General features: G+C 41.1%; 1 protein-coding gene across 1 annotated transcript in view; it reads right to left on the minus strand.

The window, feature by feature from the left end:
- The window catches only part of LOC127436566 (uncharacterized), a 53442-nt gene that overhangs the window by 30661 nt on the left and 1648 nt on the right, over positions 1 to 21133 (minus strand). The window contains exons 2-14 of the mRNA XM_051690844.1: positions 19219 to 19550; positions 15995 to 16147; positions 15210 to 15345; positions 14709 to 15051; positions 14555 to 14605; positions 13934 to 14060; positions 12900 to 13065; positions 12678 to 12798; positions 11024 to 11120; positions 10861 to 10936; positions 10637 to 10767; positions 10399 to 10550; positions 9814 to 10318 (exon numbers count right to left, since the gene is read on the minus strand). Of these exons, the coding sequence (XP_051546804.1) occupies positions 9814 to 10318; positions 10399 to 10550; positions 10637 to 10767; positions 10861 to 10936; positions 11024 to 11120; positions 12678 to 12798; positions 12900 to 13065; positions 13934 to 14060; positions 14555 to 14605; positions 14709 to 15051; positions 15210 to 15345; positions 15995 to 16147; positions 19219 to 19490 (2330 nt within the window). The 5' untranslated portion in view covers positions 19491 to 19550. The remainder of the gene's footprint in view (positions 1 to 9813; positions 10319 to 10398; positions 10551 to 10636; positions 10768 to 10860; positions 10937 to 11023; positions 11121 to 12677; positions 12799 to 12899; positions 13066 to 13933; positions 14061 to 14554; positions 14606 to 14708; positions 15052 to 15209; positions 15346 to 15994; positions 16148 to 19218; positions 19551 to 21133) is intronic.

Raw genomic sequence — 21133 nt, forward strand, 5'->3', positions numbered from 1 at the left:
TTGCCGTGAAAAAACGGCCTTCTCCACACCATTCGGATTACACCAATTTGTGAATCTTCCATTCGGTATGTTTGGGGCTCCGGCCACGTTTCAGCACCTCCTGGACCGAATCCTCAGACCGCATTCGGCTTACGCCGCTGCCTATTTGGATGACATCATCATTTATGGCAATGATTGACACATATTGTTGTCATGCACAATGAGCCACGTGACAAGATGCGTGGATTGACTGTCTCAGAAGCAGAGGCAACTGAGACTTGTCCTCCGCCACCCGGATTGATGTGTCTTTAGATACGTGTGAAAATTATCTTAGCTTTTTTGTTAACAGGATTGCTGATATTAGATCTCTTATCTTGTCTTCCACTTATGACCCTTCTGTTTCTTTTAAAAGTCCTGATGTTTTTATCAGTTTGAGCCTGTTTCTATTTATTTTCTGGCAGAAATAGTAGACCACTTGAAGCCTTCCAACTGTCCATTTGATGCTATTCCATACAGGTGTCTAAAATAAGTTTTTGATACTATTGGACTTAATATCCTGAATATAATTAACAGTAGTCTTGCAGCAGCCTCTTCTTTTTTGTAATTAAAATTTTTTATTGATTCATATATTAACACAAGATATACAACAACATCTATATAATGAATCAAAAACTTTTAACATTAAATCCCCACTATATCCCCTCCCCCTACCAAACTCTCAAACCACCCTGACCCCCCCCCCCACGAACACCCCTGTGGTCAATAGAATATAGATACACACACAGAGAAAACTAAAACAACAACATAAAATAACATACAATAATCAAGTATAATAATAATAAAAAATTTAAAAAAAAATTAAAAAAAAAAATTAAATTACTCCCTCCGCCGCCCCACCTCGAGATTCCCTCAAAAATGCTAAATAATTGCCCCATTTCTTATTGTAAGTTTCCCTAACCCCCATCCTAATACTCGACCCCTCCTCGAAGGCAGCCACCCTCCCCATCTCCGCGCACCACTCTGGGAACGAGGGTGCTCCATCTGACTTCCAACTCCTCAAAATAACCTGTCTACCAATCATCACACCGGTCAAAACCCAGTCCTTCATGTGCTTATCTACCAAATCCATGACCTCCTTATCACCCAAAATACAGAGTCTGGGGCAGAACAAGACCTGAGTGCCCAACACATCACACACAAAACTTTGCACCTTCAGCCAAAATTCTTGGATCTTAAGGCACCCCCAAAAAACATGGATGGTGTCTCCATCTTCAGTATGGCATTACCAGCAGATGGGTGTGTCCTTAAGACCAAGCCTATACAATCTAGAGGGGGTCCAATAAAATCTATGTAAAATCTTAAATTGCATAAGGCGAACCCTTGCATCTCTAGATGCAGACTTTATGTTTTTTAGAATCCTTGCCCACACTCCCTCCTCCAATACCAAGTTTAAATCTTTCTCCCATAATCTTTAAAGAGAATTTAAAGCTCGGTCCCCCAGACTCTGAATTAACAAGGAGTAATACACTGATGCCTCATGACCCTTCCCAAAAGCAGCAATCACCACTTCCAAAGTATCTGCCGCTCTAGCGGGGTGTATGCTACTCCCAAAAACAGAGCAGAGCAGGTGGCGCAGCTGTAAATACTTATAACTTATGATTAAAACTGAGATCTGGGAATCCCAAAATGTTGAATCAAATTTTCAAAAGACCTCAATACTCCACCCTCATACAGGTCACCAAGTGTATTAACCCCCCTCACAATCCAATCTGACCAACAGAAAGGGGACTTATTAATACATAGTTTAGGGTTCAGCCATATGCTCGAGGCAACATTTAAATAAATATCAGAATTAAACAATCTGGACAGTTTTGTCCATATCGAGTGTAAATGCAAAATAACGGGGTGCGACTTAACCTCTCCAGCTAGTTTAATCGAAAGGCTTTGCAGTGGCGAGATAGGGGCAAGAACTTCCTTTTCAATACAAAACCAGGGAGGAGCTCTCTCAGGTGGAAGCGACCAATGAACCAAATGTCTAAGACTGAATGCATAATAATATAATAAAATCTTGGGTAGGCCTAACCCACCTTTGTCAATCGGCCTATGTAATTTACTGAAATTTAACCTGGGATACTTACCATTCCAAATGAAGGACTTCACTATGCTATCAAATTGCTTAAAATAAGAGAGAGGGACATCTACAGGGAGTGACTGTAGCAGGTAGTTAAATTTTGGAATGCAATTCATTTTAATAACATTAACCTTCCCAATCATCGATAAGTGTAATGAAGCCCACCTGTCCACATCATTCGAAAACCTTTTTATTAAGGGATCAAAATTAACTCTGACTAAATCAGACAAATTTGCTGGGAATAAAATTCCCAAATACTTAATTCCCTGTTTGGGCCACATGAAGGCGCCCGGCTGGAAAGCCGTTACTGGACAGTACGCTGTCAAAGCCAAAGCTTCGGATTTAGACCAATTGACTCTGTATCCTGAGTATTTGGAAAAGGAGTTAATAATTTTGTGGAGGCAAGGCATGGATCTAGTGGGGTCGGAGACGAATAATAAAATATCATCTGCGTAAAGCAGAAGCTTATGCGCTACACCTCCCGCCGTCACCCCTGGAAAATCATCCTCCTTTCTTATCGCGGCTGCTAATGGTTCCAGGGCAAGAGAGAACAATAATGGGGAAAGAGGGCAACCCTGCCGGGTGCCCCTATCCAGAGTAAAATAATCTGAAATTAACCCATTTGTTTGTACCGCTGCTACAGGGTGTCTATAAAGTAACTTAATCCAACCAATAAATGTATTCCCGAACCCATACCTTTCCAAAATCTTGAAAAGATAATCCCATTCTACCATATCAAATGCCTTTTCGGCATCAAGAGAGATGGCAGCAACCGGAGATTGTTCATTTGCTACTGACCACATGATATTGATGAAATGCCTAATATTATCAGAAGAACTACGGCCTCGAATAAACCCCACCTGATCTATATGAATAAGAGATGTCATAACTTAATCGATTAGCCAGAATTTTGGACAACATTTTTACATCTAACTGGATCAGCAAAATTGGGCGGTAACTTTTACACTCGCTTGGATCTTTATCCTTTTTTAGAATCAGACTGATCCGGGCTTGTGTCATGGTTGGCGGAAGCTTTCCATTCTTTAATGAATCAGTATAAACTTCTAACAAAAGTGGCGCCAGTTCTATAACATAAGATTTGAAAAACTCAGCGGCAAAGCTGTCAGGCCCTGGAGCCTTGCCTATAGGCAGGGACTTAATTACCTCATCAAGCTCCTCCAAGGTTATCTCAGAATCAAGAGAGTTTTTCTGCTCATTCGTCAGTTTAGGGAGATCTAATGGTTCCACAAAGTTCCTAATATCTTCATCAGTAGACGAAGACGTGGACCTATAGAGATCAAGATAGAACTCTTTAAAAGCATTATTAATATCAATAGCCGAGGTAAATATTTCACCACAAGCAGATTTCACTGAGGGAATAATAGAAAAAGACTCTCTCTGCTTTATATATCTAGCCAAAAGTTTTCCTGCTTTATCACCTGACTCAAAGTATGATCGTCTTGCCCTGAATAACCAAAACTCCACTTTCTGTGACAGAATAGTATTATATCTATATTTCAATCGGGTCAATTCTCTGAGGCCATCAGATGACATACGGCACTTCAGCTCTGCCTCTGCACTTTTAATATTTCCTTCCAACTCCACGAGTTCTTGTGCTTTGGATTTTTTGATGAATGAGGCATACTGTATGATCCGACCCCTAAGAACTGCCTTAAGTGCCTCCCAAGCCATGCCCACAGAGGATACCGAGGACCAGTTGGTCTCCATATAAACACTGATTTCAGTCTTTAACGTTTGTTGGAAATCAGGATTTTGCAAAAGGGACACATTAAGGCGCCAACTATACGATTTATTTTTCTCTATATGTGGCATCACCTCTAAACTCACCAGGGCGTGATCTGAGACTAAGATATTTCCAAATGAGCAATCAACAACAGATGAAATAAGGGATTTGGATATTTTAAAAAAAAAATCTATTCTAGAATAAATCTTGTGGACTGATGAAAAAAATGTATAGTCCCTACCAGATGGGTCCAAAAGTCTCCAAATGTCTGTAAGACCAAGATTTTTACACATCCTGTGAAGCATCAATGTTGCTCTAGGGGATTTGCACACGTTTGCTTCACTATGATCAAGTACTGAGTCCATCAAAAGATTAAAGTCTCCTCCCAATATTATATCATGAGGGGTGCCAACGGCTTGCAACATCCCTTCAAGATCTATAAAAAAGCCATGATCATCAGCGTTAGGTGCGTAAATATTAGCCAAAATCAACCTTTGCCCTTGAATTTCAGCTAAAACAATAATTACTCTTCCTAATTTATCTTTGCTCTGTTTGAGACATTTGAATTGTAGATGTTTATTTACCAATATAATGACTCCCCTGCTCTTACTTGAGCCAACACTAAAGAAAACATGTCCACCCCATATCTTCCCAAATTTTTCAGCTTCCTGCAGGGAGAGATGTGTTTCTTGAAGAAACACTATATAATATTTCTTACGTTTAAGAAAAGTAATAACCTTCCTTCTTTTTATGGGGTGCCCCAACCCATTCACATTTCATGTGGAGAGAGATAGTACACTCATATTAACATTTGACATTTTGATATAGTAAAAAAAAATAAATAGTGTGTCAAAAACAAAATTATATAGACCACATTCCCCATTAGTGAAACAATCAACCCCCGAACAAAACAAAAAGAGAAAAGAAAAACGTGCGCATTAACCCCGCGCACGACAGCGCCAACCGGCGACAATCCCACTAAACTCAAAAGGTCCATGAATGCCCATGAGTCCCCACGACAACTTTGCCATCGGATTGCTCAATTTTGCCTCACAAATTTGTGAGGCAAAATTACATAACAGAAAATACTTTGTAAAATAAACACAGTCAATAGGAAGAATGAACACTAAGAACGTGTAAATTCACTCATAGAACTGTTTTAAAGGTGTGATCTTCCACAAGACAAATTCCAGCTGATATAAAACCGTTCATATTCCTCGGACAGACAAACGAGTGATCAGTGAGCCAGCTGTTATGAGTTCAGCGGATGACGTAATCATTCCAATGTCCCATAAAAAAAAAAAAAACTCAACAAAACAAACTACAGCCAGCAGGAGGTATAAGCACGAAGAACGAACAGATTAATCCACTGCTGTTCCAAGGAGTGTTATTCAATAAAACAAGCTCCAGCCGCTAGGCGGAACCAATACAAAAAGAAACAACACCGGCATCCCAGTTCCACGGATGGTCGAGTCAATTCACTCGGAGGCTGCATAAAAGTATATACCATGACTTACATAATCCGTCGGCTTCATAAAAAACATCCTTTGTGTGAGCAGCATGTAGATATTTTGTGGTCATCCGTAGTGTCCACTCTCAATCTGTCTGGGAACTTCAATGCAAAAGTAATCTTTTATCAATGCAAAAGTTTCTTTAAGGAAAAGTGTTATTCACAAAACAAGCTCCAGCCGCTCGGCGGAGCCAACGCAAAAAATCCAAAATGTCGCCCAGCATCCTCAAGAGTTAGTACAGCGAGTCAGGCCCACTCACATGAGAAACATCCAATGGCTTACTCAGTCATTGATTCTATAAAAGACATTGCCTGATTTGGACATGTGAATACTTTGCGACCGACCTTCGTTTCTATTCTCAGTTTGGCCGGAAACATCAGAGCAAACAAGATGTTTTTCTGATGTAAGAGTTTCTTACATTCCTTGAACCGATCGCGTTTCTCTCTTGTCGAACTCGTAAAGTCCGGGAACAAGAAAATATTATGGTTCTTCCAAGAAAGCTTCCCTTTGCTCCTCGCCTGGCGCAACACAAGATCTTTATCGGATGATCTCAGAAATCTGGCCAGAATTGATCTGGGCCTGTCTCCCTCAGCAGATCTGTGAGATGGGACTCTGTGAGCTCGCTCAATTTCCAGCTTGTGGCCTGTTATGTCAAGCAGACTCTGGAAAAACTCGTCTAGGAATTTCACCATATCTCTGCCCTCCTCAAGCTCAGGAATTCCAACAATTCGAACGTTATTCCTGCGGCTTCTATTTTCAAGATCTTCAAGCTTTTCAAGGAGATGTTCCAGATCAACTTTGGTCGCGGGTGGATTAGTGGTTAATTCCCTCTCTGAAGATTCCAGAAAATCGATTCGTTTTTCAACATCAGTCACTCTTGTACCTAACTCGGAGAATTTTATTTCCATCGCCGTGATCGATCGACATATTACAGCAAGATCCTCCTAGTCAGCAAGAATCTTCGCCAACATCACCGACATGTTGGACAACTGACGTTGGATCTCCTCTCTCGCCGCGCCATCCAAATCGAGTCCCCGGTCTGTAGGCCTGTTGGGGCTTTCATCCTGAACACGTAAGTGTCTTTTAATGTCTCCCGAGCCCGAGGATTTTGACTTCTTTGCCATGTTTTGCAACAAAGGGCAAATGTGTAACTGGGTGTATCAAATTTTTACCAGATTATAACATGAGAATAATCGAAAATTCAGCAAAGTGCGCAGATCTCGTCACTCACACGTCTGCTCCTTGCATGGCGTCCAGGGTGTCTCGCAGCAGCCTCTTCTTAAAAAAGCCTAACCTGGACCCCACTGTATTTTCAAATTTTAGACCGATTTCTAAACTGCCTTTTCTTTCAAAGGTCCTGGAGTAGGTTGCTCTTAGCCAATTGCAGAGTTACTTGGATAAATGTTCTGTTTGTGAGGTCTTTCAGTCTGGGTTTAGATCATGCCATAGCACAGAAACTGCTCTTTTAAACGTTCTTGGCTCTTATGCTACTAGACCTCAGTGCAGCATTTGATATCATAGATCATGGTATCCTTATCTCCTGCCTTGAGGAGTCGGTGGGTGTCCAAGGTACTGCCCTTAAATGGTTTAAGTCTTTCTTTTCCAACAGAAGTTTTTCGGTTGATATTGGTCGTTACATCCTCCTCAGCCCCCTTACTTGTGGGGTTCCTCAAGGGTCTATTCTAGGCCCCACTTTACATGGTGCCCATAAGGTCCATTTTTAGAAAGCATGGCGTATCGTTCCATTGTTATGTGGATGACACGCAAATTTATCTGCCACTAAGAAAGAATAACGGTACTGTGTTAGGATCCCTTCTTTTTTAAATTTTTTTTAATCCCCTTTTCTCCCAGTTTGAAATGCCCAATTCCCACTACTTAGTAGGTCCTCATGGTGACGCGGTTACTCACCTCAATCCGGGTGGCAGAGGACAAGTCTCAGTTGCCTCCGCATCTGAGACCGTCAGTCCACGCATCTTATCACGTGGCTTGTTGTGCATGACACCGCGGAGACTCACAGCATGTGGAGGCTCATGCTACTCTCCGCGATCCACGCACAACTTACCACGTGCCCCATTGAGAGCCAGGGGTGGTAGTCAGTGTCAATACTCACTGAGCTACCCAGGCCATCAGGATCCCTTCTTAATTGCCTAGATGTTAATAAAGCTTGGATGTCTGTGAATTTTTTGAATTTCAATGAATGTAAAACAGAAATTATTTGGTTCGGGGACTGGCTCTGATGTCCATGACAGCTCAAAATTAGGAGCTTTGGCCCCCTTTTGTAAACCGGTGGTGAAGAATCTAGGTGTAGTATTTGACAACTCTTTGAAATTTGACAAACAGATCAATGCTGTCGGACTGGAGCCGTACAGAAAGGCTATTCCATATTGTATAGCGCAGGTAAGTGCTGATATAAACACGGAGACAGTGCGCAACAGCGAAAGCCGGGGCAGTGCACGTTGATGGAAGAACTGTCCGCACATCTCCTGTCGGACAACTAACTGGAGAGGGGTTCGCTGAATGCGTTTTGTACTGGGGATGGGCATTTTGGTCATTTTGTCTACTCACTCGTGGGGGTGGGGTGTGACGTACATATATGTGATATGTCTTTGGCTGCTGCATTGCGCCTTGTTGTTCCAGTATCTCACCTATTCATTATTATAGGCTGTTATAACGTAGTCTGTTCCAATAAGTAGAAAAGAGGGCATAATCAAAATATAATGCATGATATTTCATTATGTAAAGACTCGCTGAGTCAAAGTTTCTACATTATACTGTATGATAATAAAACTTATTCAGCAAATGTTTTCAGAGACAGGTGTTCAAAACACGGCGAATTAAACATTTCCTTTCTTTTTCTTTTTCTCCCCAATTAGGAATGCCCAATTCCCAATGTGCTCTAAGTCCTTGTGGTGGTGTAGTGACTCGCCTCAATCCAGGTGGCGGAGGATGAGACTTAGTTGCCTCATCTTATCACGTGGCTTGTTGAGCGCGTTACCGTGGAGATGTAGCATGTGTGGAGGCTTCACGCTGTTCTCCGCGGCATCCACGCACAACTCATCACGCACCCCACAGAGAGCGAGAACCACAGTATAGCGACCATGAGGAGGTTACCCCATGTGACTCTACCCTCCCTAGCAACCACGCTAATTTGGTTGCTTAGGAGTCATGGCTGGAGTCACTCAACACACCCTGGATTCTTATTCGCAACTCCAGGTGTGGTAGTCAGCGTCAATCCTCACTGAGCTACCCAGGCCCCCAATTAAACTTTCTTTTGATTATCGTAAACCTGTAGAACAAACGCTAACACTGCAGCACTATTTATCAGTTCAGTTGCAATGACACGTCTCTGTTGACGATCACAAAAATCACACGTAATCAATCTCAAAATTAAAAACAAGGCCCCTTTTTGACACGTTTGTGTTTAGTTGTTATGTAGTTGTCACCAAATTTCGAATTTAGTGAAAAGTCACACCAAGCATTTTCATTATCGATCATTGTTTTTATGATCGATCATTGCTGTCACTTCCGAGTACTTGGGTACTCGACTACTCGTGCCATCCCTATTTTGTACCAGGCCCAAGAATTTCTAACTGCAGCCCTACCTACATTAACTAGCAATAGTATTCGATTACGTCATCAAATATGCCCCAGGCACCACGTAAACAAAGCATGACATGTTTCTTCAGTACCAATGAGATAAAAATCTAAATAAAAGAATTTCGAAACACTGTGACCACAAAAAACATATGTGTAAATAGGAATATATATTTATTACACATTGTATTTGGCACAAATTTATCCTTGTTGCAAACAAACCCGTATGCAGTCTCTGGTTTCTTTTCCAATTAGTATTTTTGTTGGTTTTTGAGGATGTTGGCATCTGTCTAATTTGACGAGCTTCTACCAAGTGATGGACGAAGTTGCTCCAAAATACTAAAGAGTTTGATTGGATGCACAACCTTTTTGTTTTTGTTTTCTCCTCCCTTTTAAAGGTTGATTTATTTTGCTATAACACTCTGGAGGGGTGTCATTTTAACACATGCATTTTAACATACAGCAATTGCAGGAGTTGCATGTAATAATCAATACTGGAACATCAGTCCATTATCGCTTGTTAGTCACAAAACAAAAAAATACATTCCTTTTTTCATTCCTTTCATGTTGTGTGCTTTATTGTGCCAAGTATATAAAATGCTGAGATTATTACAAACACCCAAGAAAATATAAGGCCACAAATTATACCATGTATTAATAATATGGTGTGATTTCAAATGCTATTTTCTAATAGTTTTTAACATTTCTTAAAACTATGATTTGATTATCAGATTTGCTTCACCTAAAGCTCTCAAACACTGAAAATATTTAGTTAGTGAACAGTGTTTTTAAAAGTGACATGATTATTTGGCTATATAATGCCACCAAAGAGATCTTATAGACAACATGATCAGGAAATTATGCAGTCTGACTTGGAGGAGGACGTGGAGGACTTTGGCGGAGTCGGAACTGAATACAAGGATGACGAAGATGAAGAAGATGCACGAGAAGAAGTGACAGATGAGGAAAAGGGATTTGAAGATGAGGCATATACGGGAGTGACTCTGGTGCTGGGATTCACACTGTGAACAGAAACAGAGGCTGGTCTCCTCACCGGTGCCGGTCTCGCGACTGCAGCAGGGATTTTTGGGTGATACTGAATTGCATCTTTGTATTCGATGAGATACTCAGGGTAGATCTGGTGCTTTTCAAACACAACAAATATTGATGGGTTGCAGATGTCATTTACACAGCTGTCGTAGAAGATGGTGTCTCCTCCATCTTTGGAGGGCGGCCGGAGGTAGCTGGAATGACCTGTGGTGTAGTCGCCAACCAGAACACGACAAACAAACATGGAACGAGTCCCTGAATCCTTGGTGTAGCCGTGTGAGTAACTGGCATCCCTGGCAAAGTAACTACCTGCAGAATGACCAAATAACATGCATAAAGTGCTTCATTCTTTTTTGAACGTTTATACAGAAAAGATCTCATGACTTCACCTTTGCCGTACGCAGTGCCGTGAGTTCCACAGATTCTCCAGTCAAAATTGTTCAGGCAGATGGCATCCACATGCTTGGGGTCTGTGCCATGGAAGAGCTTTTTCTCTGCCACATCTCTGCCTCCATTGTTCTTCTTCATACGATCCATCTGCCTGAAGTTCACAGTGATCAAAGTGTAAATGCATATCTGGTAGACTGACAGATAGACCGATAGATACAGAGACCGCTTGTGACTCACCACTGAAACACTTCCCATAATGCTTTGTTCTGGATTCTCTCAATCCGCAGAATTTTGAAGCCGCTCATGGTGGTCTTGAAGAGCCGTTTGATTTCACTGTATTCACCGTCTGTAGTTTGCAGCGACACTCTCTGTATGAAACAGCAGAGAAACAGATTAAATGTCATGTTATGTAAATCGTTGATATCTTTATAAAGACTCATATTGGAATGTCTGAAGAGCACCTTGTATCCCGTGTCAGGAGTCAGAGCTTTATTCCAGTGTGTCGGCAGAGCTTTGAAGTTACTCGGAGCTCTTTTACTGAAAACAGATACAGAGAGTGTTTCATATACAGACTTTTCTCGTGAGAAATTACGGAACGCTTTGAACACAATCGTGTTTTCTTACGTTGTCTTGATGGTTTGTACTTCAGCTGCTGACACGAATTTAGGACGACGTCTGATGAGCCTTTTGGTTCCGTAGCGTTTGTTTGCCTGGATCATATCTGTAGAGCAACATTAGTAGATGTTCCTTCACCTTGTGTGATTGAATCATCATATTCACATTTATGTGCTTAAACGGTTAGTACACCCAAATATGGACATTTAAAAGAGCTACAGTGGAGGAGAAGATTATTTTTCGTCGTGGTGACGATTCTTCCAAAATCTCACCTTTTGTGTTAAAACAAATAACAACAGGATACCGTTTTGGAATGACATGAAGGTGAGTAAATAATGACTTTTGGCTGAACTCAACTCTATACTAACTGATATTATTAGCTTGAATTTCTGTTAAACCCGACAAACTACTGTGTTTAAGAGCCAAAGACATCTAACCAATTAAGACAATGAAACATCAATATTTCTGTTGATTTATACACAATGGCTGAAACATCATTTAGCTTTAAAGGACGATCTATTCCACACAGAAACTCAGACATTTTAAGACTTTAAGGAATATTCCAGGTTCAGTACATGTTAAGCTAAATCGACAGCATTTGTGGCATAATATTGATTACAACAAAAATTAATTTCGACTCGTTCCTCCTTTTCTTTTTTCCTTATTTTGTGATTTTCTCCCCAATTTTGGAATGCCCGATTCCCAAGTCCTTGTGGTGACGTAGTGACTCGCCTCAATCTGGGTGGTGGAGGACGAATCTCAGTTGCCTCCGCATCTGAGACCGTCAATCCGCGCATCTTCTCACATGGCTTGTTGAGCGCGTTACCATGGAGACGTAGCGCGTGTGGAGGCTTCACGCAATTCTCCGCGACATCCACGCACAACTCACCACATGCCCCACCGAGAGCGAGAACCACATTATAGTGACCACGAGGAGGTTACCCCATGTGACTCTACCCTCCCTAGCAACCAGGCCAATTTGGTTGCTTAGGAGACCTGGCTGGAGTCACTCAGCACGCCCTGGATTCGAACTCACGACTCCAGGTGTGATAGTCAGCATCAATACTCGATGAGATACCCAGGCCCCCTCGTCCCTCCTTTTCTTTAAATAAAGCACAAATGTGTGTTCCAGTGAGACACTTCCAATGGAAGTCAATGGGGTCAATAATCTGTAAACATTCAAATACTCACTGTTTCAAATGTATAGACACAAGACATAAACAATATGTGTGTTAACATGATTTTACTGTGATTAAATCACTTACTAACCACATCTGTGGAAAGATATAGACAATTTTACAACTCCGTTGCCATGACGATGTAACACTGTAAACCCTTTATTAAGGGATTTTAACAACTTTACAGTTCAAATAACTCACAAGTTTTAACAGAAGAATTAATGTAAGTGCTTTTATAAAATTATAAGCGTCACATTTCTGCCTTTAAACCTCCACAAATTGACCCCATTGACTTCCATTGTAAGTGTCTCACTGGAACACAGATTTGTGCTTTTTTTAAAGAAAAGGAGGGACGAGTCGAAAATGGGTCGAAAATATTTTCTGTGGCAATGCAGTTGACTGTGCTTGTTGTATTGAACCCAGAATATTCTTTGAATAAAAAGCAGGATCATGTTTCAAAGTAACCTGATTTTTTAAAAAGACACCTGCGCAGCTGAGTTCATACGTCTGTGATCCGGCTGTGAACTCCACCACAGCACCGTTGTCAGTCTGATATTTCTGCTCAAGTTCCTCACTCGTGATGGATGACAACCTGTGACCCACTTCCTGATACAGAAAGAGAAAAAAATAGAGTACTGATCTGGGCCCCTAATATTAAGGTATATGTTAGAAAATGTAGATGGTATGCCAATACAGAAACCACTTACTGCTGTTGCATACTGGATCCAGTTTCCAAACTCGTTCTCCCAGTACCAGAGCCACTCAGTGGTGAGAATGAAGTTGGGCTGAATCACTGATGGGACTGTAGACAGCCGGCGCACACTGTGAAGTCCTCGGGTCATCGTATTGAAATAAACCGGGTTGATTCCAGAGCTTTGATAGACAGAAACAGTGAAAACACTGGAGCTCACAGAACTTAAACACAAGACGACTGAAAAGATGTTTCCAAACCACAAACAAACTTATTCATTTTATCAACAGATTAAGTAATTATCAAGTTAAATTATATCATTTCAAATTCAACTAGTTGGAGGGTTGCATGAACAACTAGGCTAATTAGGCTGGTTTGGGGTTCACCTGACCCCCCATTGGACGCATTTCCTAGGGGGCGTTCTTGTGTTCAAAAACAGCCAGTTTAGTAAAGAAAGACACAGACAGTAGGTGCAAATTACATTTGACAACAAAACTTCATTTCAAGCATTTAAGGCTTGAGATCAAAAGAAGCATAAATTCGGGGGGCCTGGGTAGTTCAGCGAGTACTGACGCTGACTATCAACCCTGGAGTCACGAGTTTGAATCCAGGGTGTGCTGAGTGACTCCAGCCAGGTCTTCTAAGCAACCAAATTGGCCCGGTTGCTAGGGAGGGGTAGAGTTACATGGGGTAACATCCTCGTGGTCGTGATTAGTGGTTCTCGCTCTCAATGGGGCATGTGGTAAGTTGTGCATGGATCACGGAGAATAGCATGAGTCTCCACATGCTGTGAGTCTCCGCGGTGTCATGCACAACGAGTCACGTGATAAGATGCGCGGATTGACGGTCTCAGAAGCGGAGGCAACTGAGACTTGTCCTCCGCCACCCGGATTGAGGTGAGAACCGTGCTACCACGAGGACCGACTAAGTAGTGGGAATTGGGCATTCCAAATTGGGAGAAAAGGGGATAAAAAAATAAAAAAAGAAGAAGCATAAATTCAATCAGTGTGTCAACAACAAACAAACAAACTTCTGGAGTGAATTTTTCACCTGTATGTTTTTGCAGGATTACAGTAATCTTTCTCGATTGCCTCATTGTCAGGAAGAGCTGTCCATTCAGATCCTTCTTTAACTTCCCATTTATACGGCACGCTGGAATGCTCTTTTCTACACAAGTCTAGAAAACAAGAGTGCAGTCAGATTCAACGATGCAACCAAATGTTCAAGACAGAGAACAAATAGAAGAGTTTAAGAATGTGCCATTGAAAACACTTTCTGTTTTTTTTGTTTTTTTTGTGATTTTCTCCCTTTTTATCCCCAATTTGGAATGCCCAATTCCCAATGCGCTCTAAGTCCTCGTGGTGGTGTAGTGACTCGCCTCAATCCGGGTGGCGGAGGACGAATCTCAGTTGCCTCCATGTCTGAGACCGTCAGTCCGCGCATCTTATCACGTGACTTGTTGAGCGCGTTACCACGGAGACGTAGCGCGTGTGGAGGCTTCACGCTATTCTCCGCGGTATCCACGCACAACTCACCACACGCCCCACCCATGATCTGATTTGTTTACATATCTGTGGTGATTATGGTCCTGTCTAGATCGTCAGAAAACATAACTACTGTATATAAATCATATGAGATCAGAGTTTTGTTTGGGCTTTGATGAGCTCTTACCTCCGTGCTTGCAGTGTCCTTTGATGAAATACATGCAGATCTCCGTTTTCTCTGAGAAAACAAACAGACAGACAGGCATGTTAGGGTTAGGGTTTTTCCTCAGTTCCATTCTCATATTTAACACAGTTGAACATGCAATGGTGAGATATGTTACCTATAGATGTATGGAAGGGCCTGCCTGCAGTAATGGTAGTCGAGGGCCTTCGGTTCTGTGTGTTTGCGCCTCTTCTGTTGTTCTGTCCATCAGTGTTTGTGTATCTGGACAGATTCTTCAGGGCTTGAATATTTGAGTAAATCTCCTTCAAGATGGTCATGAGTTCAGTAGGCACTCCTCTGTCCTGCAGGGTCTTCAGTGGATGAGGCTCATAGAAATCATGAGCTCGGGGACATTCACAGGGCCCGCACAGATATTTCTCACAGATGTGAAGTCTCCTACAGTTCTCTCCGTCCTGACAGCGGCCGTACTGTCCTGTGCCATTATTATATGAATGACACACCTGACAGAAAGATAAGCAAGACTCTTTAGGACATCCATGCCATTTCTGTTTTTAACAGAATTAATTATTATTCTATTGCTGATTAGAATGAGTTTTTAAGCTTGTGCTTGATTATAACTTAAGTTAAATTAGTTATCCAGCCATCAGTAGAAACATACCGGTGGTAGGAGAGTGTTGTCAGACTGTAGTAACAGTACACAGAGTTCTCTTGCGTCCAGTGTGTTCAGATTATGAGCAGACAAAACTAATGCATTCTGACCTGACATCACATCATGACTGAAACGACAGCCTCGCCTGTAGGGGGAATGGAACAGCTACAGTAGTGAGTATTTGTTGATTCATTTATTTATGTTAGTTTATTATTGCATTGTGTATGTTTGTATTATAGTTTTATTTTAGTTGTGTTTTATGCATTACTTTATTAATATTTAATTAGCATGTTCTGTTTAAAAATATTAACAATAATCACTTCAAAAGTAACTTCCGATATTCCCTCTAAATTATTTTAACAACCAAAATGTATGCAAAAATCAGATAATATTATCAATAAATAGCATTAAATGTAAATTCATTGCATTTAAGTCTCTGACACCACAAACACACCTGTAACATTGAATGATGTTTGAAGTGTGATTTTCAAGTATTTAACAAATATTTATTTTCTCTACAGCTATGGAGAGACATTAGTATGTTTATAACAAATAATATCTCGCAAGAGTTTTCAATGCAGGTTATTTTGAGGCAGATCCCACAAAAGAAAGAGCTTGCTTTATTATATACTTTATTATAAATGTTCATAAATGTAACATATTCTAACAGTTGTAATGTTTGATGTGTTAGTTCATGTATTTCATGTCCATTTTGGATATCACATTTGTAAATAAAACTGCACTTGGGTTCATCACACATCATCATCTCTTTGACTACAGAATACCTGACTGACCTAAATGAACCCAGCAATCCAGCTTCTTTGACTTCATCAAGGGAGTCGATCCCTGGAAAATTATGTGGAGGACTCCTACGGATGCCGAGCCGGAGTCCCACATCATGGTCGACGAGCCAGCATCCCACATCATGGCCGCCGAGCAGAGTCCAACGTCATGGCCACCGAGCCAGAGTCCCACGTCATGGCCGCCGAGCCAGCCAGAGTCCCACATCATGGTCAACGAGCCAGAGTCTCACGTCATGGCCACCGAGCCAGCCAGAGTCCCACATCATGGCCGCCGAGCCAAAGTCCCACATCATGGCCGCCGAGCCAGAGTCTCACGTCATGGCCGCCGAGCCAGCCAGAGTCCCACGTCATGGCCGCCGAGCCAGCCAGAGTCCCACGCCATGGCTGCTGAGCCAGAGTCCCACATCATGGCTGCCGAGCCAGAGTCCCACATCGCCAGAGTTCCTCGTCATGGTCGCTGAGCTAGCGCCATCTTTTGCCCCAGATCCTGAGTCTACTCCATGCCACGTCACAGCCACACCTGAGTCTGCTCCATGCCACGTCACAGCCACGCCTGAGTCTGCTCCATGCCATGTCACAGCCACACCTGAGTCTGCTCCATGCCACGTCACAGCCAAGCTTCAGTCTGCTCCATGCAAGGTCTCAGGCTCATCTCTGGCCAACGAACCAGCGTTGCAGGCCTCGTTCGTTCCAGAGCCATCTTTCACTGGGCTATGTGAGCTGGAATTAGTTTCCGCCCTTGTGCCCACCCTTAGTTCTCCTGATCAGGCAAGGGGAACTTTCAACCCTCTGACCCCGCCTAAACCTTCTGAGCCCTGGACTCCGCCTTGGCCTGTTGATCCCTCGACATCACCTTGGCTCTACGTTCCCTTGGCTCCACTGTGGTCCTTCAGCCTGTCAGCTTTACCGGGGTCCTTTGTCCCTCCAGCTCCTCCTTGGTCTGTCGGTCACCTGGCTCCGCCTTGGCTCTCCAATCCTCTGGCTACGCCTCGTCTCTCCAATCCTTCAGCTCAACCGGGGACCTCCATCCCTACAGCTCCGCCTTGGTCCTCAGCCCCACCGGCTCCGCCTCAGTCTTTCAATCCCCCAGCCTCCACCCTGGCCCTTCGAGTCTTCGGCTACTCTCTGGGTACCAAGTTCCCTGGTGTTGCCCTTCAAGTCTCTCACGGCTCCGACTTCCATGGCTCCGCCCCTCAAGTCTCTCAAGGCTCCACCTTCCACTGGCTCTGCCCTGATCCCATGCTCCACGCCCTGTCTTGCCAAGCCATGCCTCAAGACCCCCTCCAGCTCCCTATTGGACTTTGGAATTATGTCATGTTTAATGTGTTTGTTCATGTTTTGGGGCATCGGAAGCCGCCCCTAGTTGGGGGGGGGGGGTGTATAATGTTTGATGTGTTTGTTTATGTATTTCATGTCTTTTATTTTGAAAGTTTATTTCCTGTTTCATGTCATGTGGTCCCCTGGTCATGTGATTTCATGTTTCCCTCCATGTTCATGTGTCTTGTTTTCTTTGGTCTATTGTCTTGTTATCTTGTTTAGAGTTCTTAGTGTTCATTGTCATGTGTTCTCCCATGTCCACGTATTTAACCCTCATGTTTGCCATTGTCCATTGTCAGGTATTGTGTTTATGTAACGTTGTTTCATAGTCAAGTCATGTTAAGTCTAGTCAAGTTCATGTTTTTGTTTTGTTCATGTTTGGAGTTATGGTTTTTTGGATATCATGTTTGTAAATAAAACTGCACTTGGGTTCATCACACATCATTGTCTCTTCGACTCCGTTACAACAGTAAGCCTATTTTTGCTCTATTCTTATAAGAGATGAAACATTATTTATGTTAACAAAAAAGCATTTAGAACAATTACAGTTTGCACTGCCTTTACACTCTACATAAATTGATGTCTAAATTGTTTCCTTTAATACTCTCAACTTTTTTTATTATGACATTATTTCATAATGTCAAGTCATTTTTATTTGTATAGCGCTTTTCACAACACGCATTGTTTCAAAGCAGCTTTACAGAAAATTAAACTGTAATATCTATAGTGTCATCATTGTGTCGTTTGATTAAATATGATTGTAAATTGAGTATAAAAATAAATAATTAAATCATTAAATCATAATTGTATCTGGGGCATACGTATTTAGTTACATTTATTTTTCTATTTTGTTTTATCTTTTATTTATTTACTCATTTACTTTTTTATTCTTTTTCCCACTTTTGTTCTACTTAATTTTTTTATTTAAATTAATTTTTTAATTTTTTAATTTTATTCTTTCAGTTAAAGGACTATTCCGGGTTCATTACAAGTATAGCTCAATCAACAGCATAACACTGATTAGCACAAAAATTAATTTTGACTCGTCCCTCCTTTTCTTTAATAAAAGCACAAATGTGTGTTCCAGTGAGACACTTACAATGGAAGTCAATGGGGTCAATTTTTGGAGGGTTTAAATGCAGAAATGTGAACTTTATAATTTTATAAAATTCTTCTGTTAAAACTCATGTATTATTTGAGCTGTAAAGTTGTTTAAATCATTGTTTTAGGGTTTACAGCTTGCGTCGTCATGGCAACAGAGTTGTAAAATTGTCTATATCTTTCCACAGATGTGGTTAGTAAGTGATTTTCTCACAGTAAAATCATGTTAACACACATATTGTTTATGTCTTGTGTCTATACTTTTAAAACAGTGAGTATTTTAATGTTTACAGATTATTGACCCCATTGACTTCCATTGTAAGTGTCTCACTGGAACACACATTTAAAGAAAAGGAGGGACGAGTCGAAATTAATTGTTTGTGTTAATAATCAACATTATGCCACAAATGCTGTTAATAAAGCTGAACTTGTATTGAACCTGGAATATTCCTTTAAATTGTCAACCAGTTGTGATTATCGATGATAATATATGTACTGTGTTGAAGGAACAACAACAACAACAAAGTATTTTAAAAGTGGTTGTAAATAATTAGGCCTATCACAACAGGCCTATTACATGATTTTACAATGGTAGGCCACCAGGTTATTATTATCAGCAAGTGTTCAAACATTGAGCTGCATTATAAATTTGCCTATTGATGATCATATTTCCAACTCTTTTACACTAAACTGACGGAGCACTTTAATGTATACTATTGGAAATATGGCTATAAATGATCCAGTTGCAGTCTGAACGTATAAAACTCTTTATTTGCATTGACAGTAAACAGACTCACCTTCCTTTAGCAAAGCGACATGAACCATAAAGATAAAATTTGCACAGATGTACGTTTTCACAGCCCGAGCAGTTCTGGGCTCTGCACAGCCGAACTTTAGTTTTGATGATCACTTTCTTCTGTCCATTCACAGACACAACAGCACAAGATTCACTCTTGTTGATGATTCTATCAATAACTTCATCAAAGGGACTGAATTTTGACAGCAAATCATCATGATTCATAGATCCATTATGAGCACAAACAGTCTTAATGATCGACGCTTCGGTCATTTTGCTGGATTCTGGCTGGTGAATCAGTACAGTGGAGTTCAGTTCAGTCCGGATGATTCACTGGGAAATGAAAGTAGATACAGACATGAAGAAAGGGAAACGAAACTTAAAGAAGAAGAAGGAGGGGCTTTACTTTGTAAACAGGACGTGCATAACGATCATAACTCCATCATGACATCATCATAATCAATCAAAGTTACCAAGAGCTGAAAGATCATTAACAAAGTAACATGCAAAGAATGATCAAGTGCAGCAGAACATTAAAGGGACAGTTCACCCAAAAATGAAAATTCTCTCATCATTTATTCACCCTCATGCCATCCCAGATGCGTATGACTTTCTTTCTTCTGCAGAACACAAATGAAGATTTTTAGAAGAATAGTTCAGCTCTGTAGTTCCATACAATGCAAGTGAATGGTGACCAGAACTTTGAAGCTCCAGAAAGCACATAAAGGCAGCATAAAAGTAATCCATAAGACTCCAGTGGTTTAATCCATGTCTTCTGAAGTGATATGATAGGTGTGGGTGAGAAACAGATCAATATTTAGGTCATTTTTTGATAGAAATTCTCCTCCCTGCCCAGTAGGGGGCGATATGCACGAAGAATGCGAATCGCCAAAACAAAGTGAAAGTGAAAGTGTAGATTTATAGTAAAAAAAAGGATTTAAATATTGATCTGTTTCTCACCCACACCTATAACATCACTTCTGAAGACATGGATTAAACATTCATACGACTCATAAGACAGATAAATATTTAAGTAATTTTTAACAATATATCTCTACTTTCACTTTCACAGTCTTTGTTTTTGTCGATTCGCATTCTTCATGCATATTGCCATCTAGAGGGCAGATAGGAAAGTTTATAGCAAAAAAGGACTTAAATATTGATCTGTTTCTCACCCACATCTATCATATCTCTTCTGAAGACATGGATTAAACCACTGGAGTCTTATGGATTACTTTTATGCTGCCTTTCTGTGCTTTTTGTAGCTTCAAATTTCTGGTCACCATTCACTTGCATTGTATGAACCTACAGAGCTGAAATATTCTTCTAAAAATCTTAATTTGTGTTCAGCAGAAGAAAGAAAGTCATACACATCTGGGAAGGCATGAGGGTGAGTAAATGATGAGAGAATTTTCTTTTTGGGGTGAACTGTTTCCTTAAAAGTGCTGTAAGTGATTAGTTGTTCTTTCACACATAAATGTTGCTGATACATTGATATATACACTGTCACTGTGAAAGCACAAGACACTTTAAACGGTTCAGCCAAGCAGAATACGTGTTTGTTTTGGAAGACATGTATTTGGGGGCGGGGTTTAATAGAGAGGGCGTGTACTTAAAGGGATGGGCGGGGTTTATGTAGTTGCGTAAAAGGCGGAAATCACTCACAGCACTTTCACAGTAATTTTTTCATCAAGTCTGGCTGCATTCCAGTGAAGATGACTGGATTTTATTTGTTTATTTTGACCAGAGATCCAGTGTGATGAAATAGGCAGATTTTCACAATCTCACATGTGGCAATAAAGGTCTTTCTATCTGTAGTGATGGTGAAAAGAAAGTTTCAATGAGGCTTTTAATCCAAATGTACAGAAACTGGATTTATATTATTCTGGGTTCATTCTGGGGATTTTCTTGATGGT

The sequence above is a fragment of the Myxocyprinus asiaticus genome, chromosome 47, assembly GCF_019703515.2.
Source record: "Myxocyprinus asiaticus isolate MX2 ecotype Aquarium Trade chromosome 47, UBuf_Myxa_2, whole genome shotgun sequence".
In the NCBI taxonomy this organism is placed as follows: domain Eukaryota; kingdom Metazoa; phylum Chordata; class Actinopteri; order Cypriniformes; family Catostomidae; genus Myxocyprinus; species Myxocyprinus asiaticus.